General features: G+C 58.6%; 1 protein-coding gene across 1 annotated transcript; it reads right to left on the bottom strand.

Annotated features, from left to right (window-relative positions):
* Window positions 1–6,278: 6,278 nt before the first annotated feature.
* On the bottom strand, window positions 6,279–11,340 carry SOX8 (SRY-box transcription factor 8). Its single transcript, XM_016207998.2, has 3 exons — window positions 10,813–11,340; window positions 9,389–9,618; window positions 6,279–8,575 (listed from the first exon to the last, which is right to left on the bottom strand). Exons 1-3 carry the CDS (start codon window positions 11,232–11,234, stop codon window positions 7,836–7,838), a joined length of 1,392 nt encoding a protein of 463 aa, XP_016063484.2. The 5' UTR covers window positions 11,235–11,340; the 3' UTR covers window positions 6,279–7,835.
* Between the last annotated feature and the right edge of the window lie 5,433 nt (window positions 11,341–16,773).

The following is a 16,773-nucleotide window of genomic DNA, read 5'->3' on the forward strand; positions in this document are numbered from 1 at the left end:
GCCGCCCACCTCACACTGGGGTGTGCGGAATGGGAGGCAGGAGCCAGGATCCTGTGACCCCATTATAAATTGAGATGTGATTTGTCTCCTTTCCAAAGCCACCAAGCTGGCTGCATCCCTACTTTGCAAGAAAATTACTTTGCTACCAGATGAGAGCAGGACGCCCACCTCCCAGCAGCTCCAGCTTGTCTTCCTCCAGCGACAGGGTCCGCTAACTCCCGACACTGCTTGCATTCCTGAAACGATGAGAACCCCACTCATCTCGGCTGGCTGAGCCTGTGACATCCATTTGCCCGCAGTGGGGCTGGGGCTGGTGTTCATGGGAGGAAATACTCCAGCCAGCACTTCCTGCTCAGGTGGCCTGGTATCCCTGCAGCTCCCACCAGCTGGCAGTCATGGTGGCCAGGTCCAGGCCTGGCGTCCAAATCCTCAGCTCAGCACCTGCCCACATGCATCTGTGTCCCTGACACCGTTCCTGGGAAGATAGGCATGTTCTTCCCATTTCACAGATGGACCACTGAGGTCAGAGAGCCCAGTAACTTGTCCACGTCCATGCACCCTGAGAGCCCAAGTTCCCAGACACCAGGCACCATGCCTCAGGGTGAATTTTCCCTGCCTGACACCCCTCTCCCTAATTGGGAAAAGGTAGAAGACTTGGGTATCTAGAGCCAGGGCCACCAGGACTCTTATCCACCTTAGTCCCTCCCTGCTCCTCTAGTGGACAAGTTCCTCAGAGGGCTGAGTGACCCCAGGGTATGAGGGAGAAGGGAAGGGAGGCTCCCCTCTTCAGGGGTAATACCCAGTGTATCCAGGCCTGCCTCAGTGTTTGAGAAGGGACACACACACACACACACACACACAGCTGTGGATGGCGAATTGCAAAAGCACTGAGCATACTTCTCCATGGTGTCCGGATGCCCTGCCACCCAACAGGGCACTTGTTATCTGGAAACAGGTGTGGTCTCTTTTCTGTGCATCCCTGACTGGGGTGGAGCCTCCAAGAGGGGCACCCAGCACTTGCCCTCTGCCTGCACGTGGGAAGTCCTCTGCACAGAGCAGCCCAATCCCCATGAGGGCCTCAGGAGCCCAGAAGCAATGCCTGGGACACTTAGCCTGGGTTCAAGTCCAGGAACAGGCTCTGCAAGGTGTCCCAGTGGTGCCATTTGTCCCTCAACATCCAGCCCTGAAAGGGTTGATGACTGACCGGTTGACACACCCAGGGCAGGAGAGACCCCTCTCCCAAACCTGCCTTGGATTTCACACACACACACACACACACACACACACACACACACACGTCCCTATCTTTGAGACAACACCCACAGGAGGGAAAGGGTAAGACTCAAAGCTGCAGGAAACAGGAAGCCAGGGCTCCAGGCAAGTTTCAAATCCTGCCCCCAGGGTGCTGCAGGGTCATAGGGATGGGACAAGCTGAGCCTCCCACAGTCCAGAAGCCGTGGGTAGTGGGCCTCACCATGTACTCCCAATTCACAGGCCCCTCTGAGTGGGAGAACCGGATCTGTGGGTGGCACTTTTTCCTGGTGAAGTCTAAATAACCATGACAGCAGGAGCTAAGGAGGGAGGGGCCTAGCCCTGAGAAGTTCCTTCTAAGTCTTCAAAATTCCTCTCCACTTCCCTCCTCTCCTGCCTCCTCCTCTCTCCTCCCCATGGCCCCTTTCTCTCTTTTTTCCTTTCTCCTCTCCTCACCTTTCTCTTCTTTCCTCTCCTCTCCACCTCTCTCCCCCTCTGCCTTCTCCCCTCTTCCCCTCCTCCCCTCCCCCGTCTTCTGCTTCTCACAGTGTGGGTAGCACTCCCACTGCTGGCCTCTGTCCCCCGAGCTGGGAACTGGAGTTCAAGGGTCAGAACCCTTACCCAAAGTCCCTTCTGCACCTAAATATTTACTGCTGTGTCTGCCCACAAAAATTAATACCCCGATTCTGTCGGACGATTCCCACTGCCCACTTTGCCTTTGAAAGTCACGCTGGCGCTGGTGCGCTCAGGCTGGCCACAATGTCAGTGCCCACAATGCCCGCACAGAGGCCTCTGGTTGCGCATACAAAGCACCCGGCCAGCTATTATCATTCCGGAGCTGAAATCCACCCCAGCGTGCATCTCATCGGTCATTCAGCAGCCCTTAATGACTTGTCAGTTCCTTGCCCTGCCATTTTCTGTCTAATTAATTCTTTTATTGTGCACCGGATAAAGAAAGACAAAGGCCTCCCGGCAATAGTGATTCATTAAAATGCAGCGCCTTCCCTGGAGCTCTTGGCCCTGTACCAGCATGGCTGCTCTGCCCTGCCAGGCCTCGCGCCCCTTAACCCTTTGCAGGATCCTGGCTTGGGGTGCCAGCCTGCCTCAGCCTCTGGGGACTGGGTGAGTGGGGCTCCTACAGCTGCTGGTGCTCAGGGAGGAACCTGACCTGAGCTGGTTGGGAAGCCTCCTGAGCTGGTTGGTGAAGCGTCTCCCATGGCAGCAGCAGCTGGAGGAGGCCAGGGTCTGGCCCCAGCCCTCTGGGACAGACAGGGACTAGAGAGAGCTGAGAGGTGCAGAGAAGGCTTCTGTACACGCACACAGGACCCTGCTGGGCACAGCCTAGCCGGGGCAGGGGAGGCAGAGAGGCTACCTGAGCCCCTCCAGCAGCCATTCCAAGGCTGAGCTAAAGGGAGCCAAGCCAACAAGTCACTGTGAGTCTTGGGGAGAAAAGGGGAGAGGAGTGAAATTCCCAGGAGTCCAGGGACGAGTCTGCCAGCAGGATGGAGCAGGAAGGTGCCTGTCATGTGTGTCTATGTGCTGGCCTCGGCCACACCTGGTTAATCCTCTGGGCACCTTGGCAAAGCCATCGCCATCACATGGTCATGGGGAAAACTGAAGCACAGATTGGTAAACTGGCAAGTGGCAGAGCTTCCAACCACTGGCTCAATCAGCCTTCCTGTGGGGGAGCCTGGAGGCCATCTCAGTGCAGCAGCAGGATCCCAGAGGCAGAGATGGAGAGAGGTGGTATCAAGTCCTGTTTCACTTTTACTTAATTTTCTTATCAGCAAATTCACCCTGTTTTGCAAATGGGCAAAGAGAAGCATCCTGTGATTGGAGGTAATAATACCACCTATAGTCAGTCTCGGGAGTAGGGGCAAAGTGCTCAGTCACAGCAGGTCCTAACCTCACTGAGTACCCCCAACACTGGGGTGAGGGACATTCTCATCTCACAGATGGGAAAACCAAGCTCTCCGAGGAAAGCCAGGTGCCCCAAAGACAGCTGGACGAAACAAGACACAGCAGCCCTCAGCACCAGGCCTTGGCCCCTCTCTGCTCCAGATGGGCCTCACGTGAAGGTAGGACCCAAGCCCCAGGGCATCTCCCCCTTTTTCCCCTTCCCTCTCCGACTTTCCTCCTGTAGCCCCAAGTGAGCCCCAGGGTCCCCACAGCCCCATCCTGGGAAGATGTCATCTGCAGACCTGCTCTGTCCAGGATACAGGAGACCCCCAAAGTAGGGAGGCTTCTACCAGGGTGAGACAGGAAGCAGGAGGCATTAGGACACAAAGCCTCCGAAATGATGTTCCTCCCTTTCCTGGCCAACTCGGAATGTAGGGGTTCCCAAAGTGACAGGGACCAGGGTGGGTCCCTGCAGCTCCCAAGCATGTCCTGACCAGGGGCTGCAGGTGGTTTGGAGGCACAGCCCCCTCACGTGCATTGGTCAGCTCGGCCGCTGCCGTGTCCTCAGGATGGGTCAGGGCTACAGAGCAGGTTCCAGGGAGCAGGGTCCCGGGTGAGGCCATGTTTGGGGGCCCCATACATCTATAGTCTCCTTCCCTCGGAATGATTCCTTGGCCTGAGTGCCTGAGGTGGGCAGCCAGTCTCCCTGTCTTGGGGTCCACACTGTCCTCCAGTGAGAGTGGGGGATTTGGCAATGCTGACTCTGTGGCTCTGAGACTGGGTCCTCATTGACACAGGTTTTCCGCGAAGCTTGGTGGAATGAGTCCAACGTGGCCATCCACACAGGTGGCGAGGGCTCATCTAGTATCTGGTGGCTGTCATGTCACCACTGGGAAACACATTTCCCCAGCCCAATGGACAGCTGCCCCTGCAAACCTGGTCAGCCAGAGACAGAGTCCACAAAGATCCTCTGTCCTGGGCCAGGCACTGAGGAGAAAAGATTGGGGTCCAGAAACCAGGCCAGCACCCAAGTCTGTGACACTCATCCTGGGCGTTGTCCTCTTAAATGTGGCCTAAAGTAGAAGCAGGCTGTGCGTGTCCCAAATCTGACCCCTGGGTCAGGCCTAGTGAGTGCGGGTGACGGGCCTCTCCCAGGCAGCTGCTGGGAGGACGCAGGCCTCCCCAAAGTGGACAGCCACGCTGGCCGTGAACTCACGTTCAAACAGAAAATCCACTCCCGAAAGTTGACATTGTCCCAGGAAGAGCAATTGTGCCTGGGACCAGAAGGGGCTTTTCTAGACTATCAACGCAGGGCTGCATCATAAACGCCGTTTCCTCTTTCTCTCTGAACAGGGCATTCTCTTCAGCTGAGATCAGAGGCAACACACTCTTTTCTGCATGAGGAAATAAAAAATGAGGAACTTTCCCACTGGCCCATCCCCAGGATGGGCTGCTCTCAGTGAGAACAGGGCTCTGGACAAGCTTGGGCAAACACCCCTCGGACCTGGGGCAAGGCAGGGCCGAGGCTGGCCTTGTAAATAATGTTATCAACCAGAAGCTCCTGAAAAACCCTCACCAGCCCAAGGGCCAGGGCAGGCCCCAGGACTCCTCATAGAAGTCCTGACTCCCAGGGTGCCCACTTTGCCTCCCTCCTCAGAGTGTCACTGTGGGAGACAAAGAACCCTCATGACTCCTAGGGTCCTTGAGTGCCTGAGAATGCTCCTAGAGGTGAAGCCAGCAGCCAGGCCTCCACGAAGGGGGGCCAGGGACAGGCAGGAGAAAAGTTCACATATGTCGTCTTCAGGTCCAGGCAGGGGCATGGCCTCCCAGGATAGTGGTAACTGTCCTTCGTCTCCCTGAAGTTTCATGAGCTCAGAGGTAGGAAACCCATGGAGGCTCATCCGGGACCCATGAAGCTTTCACACCAGTGGAGGTTGGTGGGAAGGAGGGCCAGGCCCCCAGGAGTTAACACGCAGGAGCCCTGCCAAGTCCACACAAAACTGCAGAACGTCCAGCCCTCGGGAGCCTGGCAAGGCCTGAGCGAACCCGGAGCAGCCAAGGGGCGGCCTCACTCACCCTATCAGTGAGCTGGATGCTGGAGTTCCTCCGTTTGGGTTGTCAACGGGCAAGCTCTGAGGGCCATATGGACCTGGACAGCCCTTGGCTGCGCACAGGATGAGCTGGGCCAGTTCCATGCAGGCAGAGGGCTGTGAGAGTCAAGGGAGTCCAGGGGCCTGGCTTTCTGTAGCGCCCTCCCATACCCCACCTTGCCCTGGAGGCTTGGCACACCCTGGACCGCACCAACCCTCATAAATCCAGACAGCTCTTCCCAAACGCTACTCTTGGCAGGCCCTGGACGTGGCTCCCCAGCATGGGGCGAGGGACGTGCCCTGGACTGCAGCCACGAAGGCGGCTGGACAGGCAAGGGGAAGGGGTGAATGCCCCCCTACCTGGGCCACCCCATTAAAATTGCAGAGGCAGCTGCCTAGTGTATCTGGGTTCTCATGAGAAGCATAATCTTCCTCTTACCCCTAGCCCTGAGAGGCCCCCGAACCAGCCGCGTGTGCCGGGGAGGCCCAGCCAGGGGGTGAGGCTGCCCCTTGCTCGCTGTCACTCCCCACAACCATTTCTCCCTAGAAACACTGTCCGCCAACCAGACAACCCTGCCTGGCTCCTGCAGGGCGGCTTTTATCCCGCTCCCAGCCTGGCCCTGTGCCAGGGCCCGAAAAATGCCGTCAGCCACCCAGAAACCCGCTTTGGGATTTGCCTGGGAAGAAACCACAGCCCCTGAATCTGGCCCATCTGGACCCATTTTGCCTACTGAGGAGGCCCCCCAGGAAGGAAGATGTATCGCCAGCTTCCTGGAGTTCCCTGATAGCTGTCATGTTCAAATTCAGACACAGTGCCCAAGAGAGACGGTGGTCTGGCCACCCCCCTGGGATAGAGATGGGTCTCCACCTTCGGTTGAGGTCTGGCTGGGCCCAGGGGCTTTGACTGTCCACGTCCTCCGAGGCTCAAAGAGCCCCACCTCTGCCTTGGCCAAGCGCCTTCAAAGTGGGAGCCCCCTGGGCCTTGGAGCCCCACATCGCCCAGGCTTAGGGAAAGCAACAAACACAATGCTGCCCTCATAGATAGAAAGCATTTTTTTTTTTTTTAATTTCATCAAATCAATCTGTACAAAAGTTAGCATGGCTTGGCCAGAAAGTAGTGAAACACAGCAGGTAAGTGAGAGTAAAAGTTCAAACTCAACACTGAAAAATAGATTGCATAAAAATGAGTGTTGTACTTCCCCGCCCCCACCCACAGAAAGAGATATGCAAAAGACTTTTCTAGAAAAAAGGTAGGAAAAGTAGAAAAAGTAAAAAGAAGCAACTTCAATGTATTTAAATTTACAAAGTTTAAAGGCACAAGTTTCCATGACACTGGCAGTTATCATAGCTGAGCGTACAGCGGAAGCAGTACAGGTAAGTCAGGTATTATTATTCGTCTAAAACGAAGAATCTAAAAACGCTTAGTGAAGGTTTTAGTTTCACAGCTTGGAGGTGGCGCCTGGTTCCTAGGAGCCAAGGTTAATGTGTTTCTAAAGCCACCACATCCCAGGAAATTCCCGTCTCTACCACTTAGCACAGTTGTGGGCAGGGATGAAACACAATGATGTCCCTGCCTCCTAAACCTCAAGTTAATACCTGGTGCCCGGAGCACCCCAACCTGATCAGAGACACTACAAGGCAAATTCCTTCTCCCTCACAGTCCCAGCTGCCTCCCGGAAGCCTGGAGCTCAGGCCCTCCCTGGCGCCTCCCAGCAGCCCAGCTCCAAAAGGCCCAGATCGAGGGTCCCAACCCCACCTGCCCTCCGGGCCCAAGTCCTCAGCTCCCAGGCTTTCGTTTTATCTTAAATTCTACTCTCTGCACAAATTACTTCATTAATTAAAGATAAAATAATACAGGACATAAATACATTTTAACAGCTTTCAAAACAAATCAAACACGTTTGAGTCTCAAAAATAAAAATTAAAACAAAATAAAATAAAAAGAAAGAAGTGTTAATCACAGCCAAACCTTCCTCAGAAGAGCCCTAACTACAAGGAACACCTCAGATCTAACAAGCTGGTCCCAAGAGATGCTCCTGCAGACTCATCCCTGCCAAGGTGGTCCTGTGGATGCATCCCCGCCAAACTGCTCCTCCGAACGCACCCCCAAGGCTGTGGATGTGCCCTTTCGCCGTGGAAATGGCATCCATGGGTCCTGGGAGTTCTTGGTGCTGAGGCTGGCCGGGAGCTCAGAACGAAGGGGGCCTGGATACCCGTCGCCTCTTCCCTCCTTTTGTCCTTTGTACCGTGGCTCCGTTTGGCACCCACTGTGATGCAAAACCAAGGCGCTGGTGTCTGTGCAGAAAAGGGACCCAGTGGCTATCCTTCATTTCAGAGTTGCCAGTCACCACAGAGAGAGGGGAGGAAAAGAGGGCTTTGTCCATTGACAGAAGTTTGGAGATCTCGAAGCAAAGCAAAGGGGCTCGGGTGGTTTCCTGCACACATCAGCAGGCACTTGATGGAGCTGGGCACACACGGCTGCCTCTTCTCACCTCGATGACCAACACCTCCAGGGTGACCTCAGAGGCTCTGTCTTTGAAGAGATAAAGGTTCTCCTCTGCCCAGGCCGGCCCTCTCCACTCAACCACGGTGCCTTCAGGGTCTGGTCAGGGTGGTGTACACGGGCTGGTCCCAGTTACTAGGGGGGCTGTGAGCAGGTGGCACAGAGAGGCTGCTGAGCAGGGGTGAGGTATAGGGCCGGCGGGATGAGTGGAAGTAGGGATACTGATAGAGGCTGGACGGGTAGCCAGCATACGGGTTGTAGTAGTTGGGGGCCTGCAGGTCGGTGTAGTCGCACTGTGAGCTGGTGAAGGAGCTGGCAGCTGCAGCAGAGGCGGCCGTGGTGACACTGGCCTGGGCACTGTAGGAGCTGTAGTCAGTACGGCCTGGAGAGCTGTGCGATTGGTCACCATAGTGGCCGGGGCTCAGCTGCTCGGTCTTGATGTGCGGTCGAGGGGGACCTGCTTCGGTGGGTGATGCAGAGGCCGATGGGGCTCCCTTGTGTGCCCACACAGGGGATGCTCCAATGCCCGCCGACCCGGAGTGTGAGTAGGAGGCACCCCCGTAGGAGCCAGAGGTGGAAGGCTGGCCCGGCTCTGTGGGCAGGGCAGAGTGGCCATTGAGGGGCAGGTACTGGTCAAACTCGTGGACATCGAAGGTGTCCATGTTGCCGATGACCTCACTGCTCAGCTCTGAGATGTCCACATTACTGAAGTCGATGTTCTGGCGCCCACTGTCCACCAGGCGGCGGCCTTCCAGCTTCAGCTCTTGCTTGCCCCCTTGGTGCAGGTCCGTCTTGGGGGTGGTAGGTGGGGTGGGTGGCCCGTGGGTCTGCCCTAGGGTCAGAGCACATTTCAGGGATGAATGCCCCTTCTGTGGGGGCGGGGGGTGGGGCTGGCAGGGCCGGCAGGCTGGCGACATGCACATGGGAGGAAAACCAGCCTGCTAACAGCCGCAGGTAGGAATCAACAGCTTTTTGTTCCTGTACATTTCCCAGAAATTCCAGCAAAGCCAGACCCAGACCTCACTCCTTGCCTGAGAAAATTCCGTTAAGCACTGCTCTGTGGAAAGACCTGGGACCAAGGAGGCCCCACTGAAAACCACAGTGGAGAAAGAAGAGATAACTACGTCTAAGAAGCGTTCAAGGAGTGCCTAGCCCGTGCACGTAACAGCAACACAATCCATACAAAACCTGTTCATGACTTTAGCCAGCTTGACTGAGACTGCTTGCAGGCCAAGACTGCACCTCGGTCAGTGGGACCCTAAAGCTGGGCTGCTGACAATCATGCTGGCAGCAGGAGTGAGTCCTGGGTCAGAACCAGCAAAAAGGCCCAGGGAGGCAGGGGTGCCTTTGGGTAGGACAGAAAACCCTCTGTCACAAGGTGCCAACTAGGCAACCTTTGAGATCCTCCAAGCCCAGAGGGGCTAATCAGAGTACCCCCTCCCCACATAGAGTATGCATCAGAAGCAGTTGCCACCGGGAGCTTTGGGAGCTTTGGGGGGATATACAGGGAAGGTTTGGTCATCTTGTGAGTGCCTGCCCTGGGAGTGAGCCCCTTTTCACTCCCCCACTGCCCATCTCTGCCATGGCCAGAACCCCCACTTCTCCCACTGGGGATTCTCAGACACTGGGGGCTCCAGGAGCTGACCTGTGTGGTCGCCGTGGTGGTGTACGTCGCCAAGGCCCGTGTCAGTCTTGTACACAGCACCGCTTGGGTGGTGGCCCAGTTCGGCGCCCGAGTCGGAGTCGCTCTGGCCTGTCTTGACGCTCTTCCTCCGGCGGGGTTGGTACTTGTAATCAGGGTGGTCCTTCTTGTGCTGAACCCGCAGCCGCTCCGCCTCCTCCACGAAGGGGCGCTTCTCATTCTCACTCAGCAAGCTGCGGAGCCAAGAGTACAATCAGGATGGCAAGGGCGTCCAGGCTAGCACCGGTGCCCACGCTGCCTGGGAGCTGGACTGTGCCCCAGATGAAGTGCAAGAAGGGGGCCAGGACAACCCTGACCAGGAAAGCTTGGGTGCACCCGCACCTCAGTAGGCACTAGGCAGTGCTCCCCCTCTTTGAGCCATGGCGCCTGGGTGGTGAAATCTGTGTGTTCAATAAAGTCAAAGAAGGAACAGTAACAAGACCCAGATCTCTCATCTCCTTCCTCCTGACTCCCCCAGCCCAGCCTCTGACTGTCCCCTCCCTTATGGGCAGGTGGGGGAGGAGGGCAGGACCCAGCTGAGAATACACTACGGACAAAGTGAGCTTTCTGGGAATTGAGGTGGGACTTCTCGGACAGCTGGGCTTCCCAGACCTCCAGAAAATTCTGGCAAAATTCAGTGATTCTCAATGAGGCTCAGAACACACACTGGCCTCTCAGACTCTTCCAGAAGCTCCCTTCTAACTGCCTGCAGGACAGGGCATTGGGGCACAGAGGCACAAGTCCACGGTGCCCCGAACGGACAGGAACAAGAGCACAGAAGACAAACATGCAAGCTTCGATCGCCCACACTCATGAGGTGAGGAGCAGAGAACAGTGTCCCGGTGCCCTGAACCCAAAGCCGTCCATTTTGAGCCCGAGTAGAGAGTGTTTGGTGGGATGGGCTGTCCCGAGCGGCAACTTTGTCACTGCTGCTGTCCAACTTTCTGCAAAAACCACCAGCCTCACCATGCCAAAGTGTGCAGCTGTGCGGAGAAGGTGCCAAGGAAGCAGACCCTCCCTCTGCCCTTTCCAAGGCGGAGCACCCCCAGACACAGGCAGCTTCTCCTGGGGGAAGAATAGGCTTCCAGGCTCTCAGGCCACCTACAGCTGGGGCCCCCCAACTCTGCATGCCAGCCACCGCCTTAGGCAGGCTATTCCCGTTCCAGGCTCCAGAAATGTGGTAAGGGTGGCACGCTCCTGCTGCTGCCCTCTGTGGGCCCACACCCGGAGGGCCCGCGCCTGGTCCTTGCCGGCCAGAGGGTGTTTTTCCACTAGGGCTCGCCCTGGGAACAGCCACTGGGAGCAGGGCCGAGGCCGGGCATAGCGCCACCGCCCCGAGCCCCCCAGGACTCACTGGCAGCCCCCGCCCCTGGACCGGGGACACTCACCGCCACAGCTTGCCCAGTGTCTTGCTGAGCTCGGCGTTGTGCAGGTGCGGGTACTGGTCGGCCAGCTTTCGGCGAGCTGCCTGCGCCCACACCATGAAGGCGTTCATGGGCCGCTTCACGTGCGGTTTGGCCTTGAGTGCGCCCCCGCCGCCGCCGCGCACCGGCATGGGCACCAGGCTCCAGTCGTAGCCCTTGAGCACCTGCGACACGGCGTCGCGAATGCAGGCTGGGAAGCGTTCGTCCGCCGCCTCGGCCGAGTCCCCCCGGCCGCTGCCTCCCGCGCCCGCCGTGCGGCCCAGGCCCTCGGAGCCCGAAGGCGACGGCGGCGCGTCCGAGTCCGAGTCCTCCACGTGCGACATGGAGCTGGCGGTGCCGGACGGGCTGCAGGGCGGCTGGGCGCGGGGCTCGCTCATGTCCAGCATCTGGGCCGCACGCGGAGGGGCGCGCGCGGGGGATGCGCACCGGGGCCGACGCCCGGCTGCGCTGCGGCCGCTCTGGGACCCGAGGTCACCGCGCGGTGGCCCGACCTGCGTCCCCGCCGCCGCAGCCGCCCGGGTCCTCCAGCCGTCGCCTCTGCCGCCGAAAGCTCAGTCCCCGCGGAGGGACCTGCAACAAGTTTCTTTAAGCAGCAATCGAGAGGCCCCGCCCCTCCCGGTTCTTCATTGGCCGGCTGGCGCGGCCCGCGGCCCCCAGGGGCGGAGTTTGGACGCCCCCGCCCCTCCCCCCACCTTAAAGAAAGCGCCTTGATTCCCGCTGCGCCCCCGCGCGCCCCGCCCGGCCCTGCACCACGTGGGGCACGGTGCGCACCCCAGCCGAGGACCGGAGCCCGGGCAGTGCACCCGCCCGCCGGATCGCCCCCCACCGCCGCGGGGCCTCCTTCCAGGAGGAGCAATAAGGAAAAGAGGGTCAGAGGTGGGGAACGGTGGGGCGCTCCGGGCGCTCTGCACGCCACAGGGGCTCGCCGCCCAGCTCCCTTCAGCAGGCGCGGAGCGGCTTCTATGCACCCCACCCCAGGCCCAGTTGCCCAGCCTCGGGTATCCAGCTCCGAAAGTAGGCGGGTCCCCCCCCCCCCGACGGTCTCGAGCCCTGAGGTCTCGCCCGCAAGCCCAGAGGCGCCGGAGTCAGCTGCTGCCGGCCTGCGGCCCAGGGGAGGGTCGGCTCGGCTCGGCCGCCAGTCCCAGAGCCGGGCTCCCCGCCCGCAGGGCCAGCGAGACTCGCCGAAGCCTCCAGCGCGCCCCGAGCCTGCGAGCGGCGCTCGTTCAGTTAACCCGCACCCAGGAGCCGCGGCTCCGAGCGGGGTGATCCCAGGCGCCCCGCCCCATACGGGTACGGGCTTGGAAAGAGCGGCGGGGGTGCGGTCCCAGGAGCCCCGGCAGCCGGGGGGTCGAGGGATGGGGAGGCGGGGGCGCTGGGCGGGGCTTGGGCTGACCCTAGCTGTTGAGTCCCTGGGGCTGGCCGGCGGATGGCTCGGCCGGACGCGGGGGCCCAGGGCCTTCCGGGCGTGACCCTGGGGGTGGGGGCGAGGAGGCTGTCCGGCGGGGCGGTCCTGGGTGGTCCGGTGGAGGCGGAGGGCGCTCCGGGCTCCTGGAGTGGAGGCTGCAGGCGCACCCGCCGAGGAGGGGAGGTGGGCGGAGTGTGCCCGCCCTAGTGGGGGCAGTGGGGTCGGGAAAGGGACATTCCCCCCGAGGCAAGCGACGGGCCGCGGCTCCGAGTCCCCGCCTTGGGCTCGACGGTCCCCAAGGGCGGCACGGATTCTTTCGCCAAACCCTCCGGGAGGCGACAGACTGGCCGCGTAGAGCCTCCCCGTCGGGTGCCTCCGAGCTTGTGGCCCGGGAGCCCCGGGTGACCCTAAGCAAGGGCGCCGGGCTCTCCAGCTGCGCGCCTCCCGCCGAGTCACGGACGCCTGGGCGATAGCCTTTGGAACCGAGCGACGCCGATTCTCTGGCTGCAGAAGGGGCTGGTCTGTCACCAGGAAACTTCAAATTGAAAGTCTGCGGGTGGTGCCGAAGCCTTCCCGCCGCACCTTTACCAACCCTGGGGAAGACACAGCTCCTCTGAACGCGCAGGACGCGCCTCCGGCCCTCGCCCGGGCGCAGGAGACCGTGCACCCAGCGGCTCTGCCCCCGCCGGCGCTGTGAATTCTTTAGAAACGGAGCTGCGGCGCTTAGAGCTTAGAGCCGGTCGGTCCCGACCGTCCTTACCGCCCCTTGCCTCACTGCGAGGTCGGTCCGGTCCTGCAGCCTTGCATGCCCTTGCATCTGGAATGCTTGGCGCAGGATTCCTGCCACCTGCGGGTGATTGGAAGGTTCTCTTGTATTTGTTCATGGACTAACCCTCGTGCCAAAGGTCAGTGAGCCCCATTTTTCACCTAAGGGGAAAATGGCCCAGGGGGTGGGGGCAGCATTTGCTCTTTATGGTGAAGGTGTGCTGGGAAACCCTCACCTGATGGCAGGGGGAGAGCTGATCTCCAGAGTGGTCCTCCTCTTGCCTGCCTTCCTGCCACCTGCCTCCTTTTGCTGGGTGACCTGCCAAGGAACACCCTTCCCTGCTGCCTGCAGTGTCTCTCCTTTGGAGGTCCTGCCTTCCACTACAGGTCCCCACTCTGCAGTGAGAGAACACTGAAGGAAGGCTGAAGTGGGAGCTGCCTGGGGGCATCCACTGGACGGACCCATGCAAGTGAAAGGGTTTAAGGGTAGGGGACATGGATGGCAGACCTGGCCCAAACTGTCCTGCCCCTGTGGAGCAGATCCCACCCCCTTCCTGCACCCAGTATGGCCTCTGGGTTTTCAAGAAGAGCTCTCAGGAAAATGAGGCACGGGCTGCTTGCATGTGCCAGGCAAGGCAGCTTCTCCCTGCTCCCCACCCACTACCCAGGGGCATCACACAGCCACGCCCGAGTGCCTAAGACACAGACAAGTGACTTCTAGGACCCTTGGAGGGAAACAGGCTGAACTGGGGGAGTCCAGTGCTAGACCTAGGTCACACAGTGGTGTGGCATGTGTGGTCCTAGGCCCTACAGGGCTGCATTGACCACCCTGGGACTGATGAGGGGCTGCTAGTGGGCAGCCTCTGTTGTATATGTGCTGGCCACCCATCCAATGGAATGGGTGGGGAGGGGCAACTCCCCACCAGGGCTTGGCCTAGGCCACTGAGAGCGAATGTGTGTACTTTCAAGAGGGTAGCACTCAGGGTGCAGCCCCCACACTCCAGGATGGGCTGCTGACCCGAGGGGCCACACATGCCACACCACTTTGGTTCATGTCTTCAGCCACTAGGTGTGCCCTGAATGGAAACCAGGATGTAGCCTTCAGAGAAAGAGCTGGTTGCCTTTGGTTCTTGTGTTCACCAGTATTGATGAAGCCAGGGGCTCTTCTGGGCAGCACAGCACAGAAACCACAGTGCACAGTTCCTGTCCAGAAGGTGCTAGAGTTGAGGAGGGGGCTAACAGCAGACACACCAAGGGGCCAAAACACTCACCACATGGGGTGGGGGTCCAGGAAGGTGGCTTTGAGGAGGTGACAATTAAGCTAAGACCTGAAGCTTCCAATTTCTCAGAGAGAAAGGAAAGAGCACTTCCTGGGTGGGTGTGGGGTTATATGCAAAGGCCCTGAGGCAGCAGAAAGCACAGGGTATTGGAGAATAGGGAGGCCACAGTGACTTAAAATTTGAGGGACACCTCTTTGAGCCTCCTCTCAATCCACCTCCTGGCCTCCCCTTCTCAGCTTTTCCTTCCTGCCCCCACCTGACCCACTCCACTTGACCTCACCTTCATTTAGTGGGTTTTGTGGTTCCAGGGAAATGATCTGATTGGCTAAGTCTGGACCCTGGAGCGTGGGAAAGCTGATGTACCCATGCAGCCTCTTAGAGGCCCCGGGGCACCTGCAAAGAAGGAGGTGTGCTGGAAGCACCCCCTATGCATATGAGACCTGGGGCCTGGCCAATCTTGACCTGGAGAGCTCTAGGAAACCTCTTCCAGGCACAGAGACAGCCCCCCAACCCTCTCTACCCATGTCTTATCAGGAAGCCCATCTGTGCTGGGCACTGGAGAGGCTGAGCAGGAAGGAAGGGACTGCTAAGGGCTAAATGCCACCATGGAGGAGGGTGCCTTGCTGTCACTCCTTGCATTGCCCTTCCCATCCTCTGCCTGGCCCTGCTCTTGGACAGTCGGGGAGGCCATGTTGATAGTTTTTACAGTCTTTAAGAGAAAGGTGTTGGGGGCAGGCTACTTGGGCCCGTGAGCCCCAATGCCAGCACGTCGCCTGTGTCTGCAGTCCTGGCCTGAGCCTATCTATGAGCCAGCCTGAGGAGCTCAGCATCACATCCTGAAAACCCTGGCTCAGCCTCGGAGATTAATTGGTGCTCTTAATTACTGACTGATCCGCAGAAAGCAAATGTCCAGGGCAGAGATGGGCTAGTGGCTCTGAACAGCAGCTCCATCATGGAAGCCTCATCCTGCCCTCCTGAGTCTCCAAAAAGAGGAGAGGGGCTCACAGCGGTGACAGGAGTCAAGTGTCCCCTGTAACAGACTCAGAGCTCTGGGCCAAGCTTTTACTGAAACCCCCTCCTCGACTTAGTTTGCCAGCTGGCATGGAAGTTCTGGTTTGGGCTCAAAGCTGGCCCTTGGGTTGGGCTGATGTCCGCTTGGGAACTGGTCGTGTCCCTCACCCTTCCTTGTTTTCAGAGGACACGAAGGTCATGCCTGGATTCCTCCCCTCTGCCTGTAGGACCAGGGTGTTCTGGGCCAGCCTGTGATGGGCGCTGGTCCCATGCTTGGGAAGTGACCCCCAATGTGATTGCCTGGTGTCATGTGGGTGTGCAGATATGTCTGGAACAGCTGTGGTCTCAGCTCTGGCTTCTACTCACCCCTGCTGAGAGCAGTCACCGAGTCTCTGGCTGTGCCCATTCATCTCTCCCCAGGTTGTGACCACTGACCCCACCAGCAGCCATTAGGTCTCAGCATGACATCTCTTTGATGGCAAACAGAGGGTGCTTCTGCAGCCAAAAAACATCATCAGGCAGGGTCATGGGGATCTCAACATGCAGCCCTCCGTCAGTAAAGAGAGCACCAGGGGTCAAGGCCAGGCCCCAGCAGCATCTTCTACTAAGGAAACTGAGTCTGCTAAAGTGTTAGAAACTCAGAATCAGACTATGCCTTCCCCTGGATGTTTCCATCCCATAAGCCGATAAATTCCATTCCTTGTCCATGCAGAAGAGCTCTACAGGACACCAGACTCCTGGATCCCTGGACTCCAGCACCTACCCCAGGCACTCACTGTCCTGTACCCCAGCCCCATTTCTAACCCTCACTTCCCAGGACCCCCAGATCCAGCCGCATTCCAGATCCTCACTCCTTTGGATCCCATTCTCATTCTGGGCTTTCACCTCCTGGACCTCTGCCCTTCGCCCTCCCTTGGGCCTCTAGGCCTGTGTGTCAAGCTCCTCTGTCTTCTGGGTATTGAACTCTGAGAAGCCACAAGGGTCAGGAGAGGCTTTCTCAGCCCAAGTGCAGGAGGGCAGCCAGGACATCAAAGTCAACTCTAGAAAATCAGTATTCTGAACCCAAATAGGTGCTGAGAGCTGTGCTAGTCCTTCCAAGCTCAGTTTTCAGATTGGATGAGGCTTCTTGTTCAGGATGTCCAAATGTGAACCCCTCTGAAGTGGGGCCCTGTGTCAAGTGTGACTGGGAAAAGTATGTGGGGGATGGAGGTAAACACACCACAGAGAAAAACACTCTTTCTGAGTAAGGTGCCCCGACTGCCTCTACCAGACAGAAGGTTCCAGAGACCCATTAATACCACAGGCAAATGGAAACACACCTGTCAAAAGATTTCTGCTGTCTCCCAGGTATTTCTTTTCCTGAATATGGTGAAGGAGGGTTTAATTAAGATGCCCTCAGGAACATTGGGTAAAGTGGAAGGAAGCTGCATGGTCCCTCTGCAAAGTGAGGCAGTTGAGCTGTTG

The sequence above is a fragment of the Miniopterus natalensis genome, chromosome 3 (genome assembly GCF_054644295.1).
Source record: "Miniopterus natalensis isolate mMinNat1 chromosome 3, mMinNat1.hap1, whole genome shotgun sequence".
In the NCBI taxonomy this organism is placed as follows: Eukaryota; Metazoa; Chordata; class Mammalia; order Chiroptera; family Miniopteridae; genus Miniopterus; species Miniopterus natalensis.

Bases quoted from the DNA above. Each gene is read 5' to 3' on its own strand.
- SOX8 (XM_016207998.2), bottom strand. From the start codon at position 11,234: ATGCTGGACATGAGCGAGCCCCGCGCCCAGCCGCCCTGCAGCCCGTCC. The intron at 9,619-10,812 runs GTGAGTGTCCCC...TTGGCTCCGCAG, and splicing joins ACACTGGGCAAGCTGTGGCG to CTTGCTGAGTGAGAATGAGA. The intron at 8,576-9,388 runs GTCAGCTCCTGG...CTCTGACCCTAG, and splicing joins CCACCACGGCGACCACACAG to GGCAGACCCACGGGCCACCC.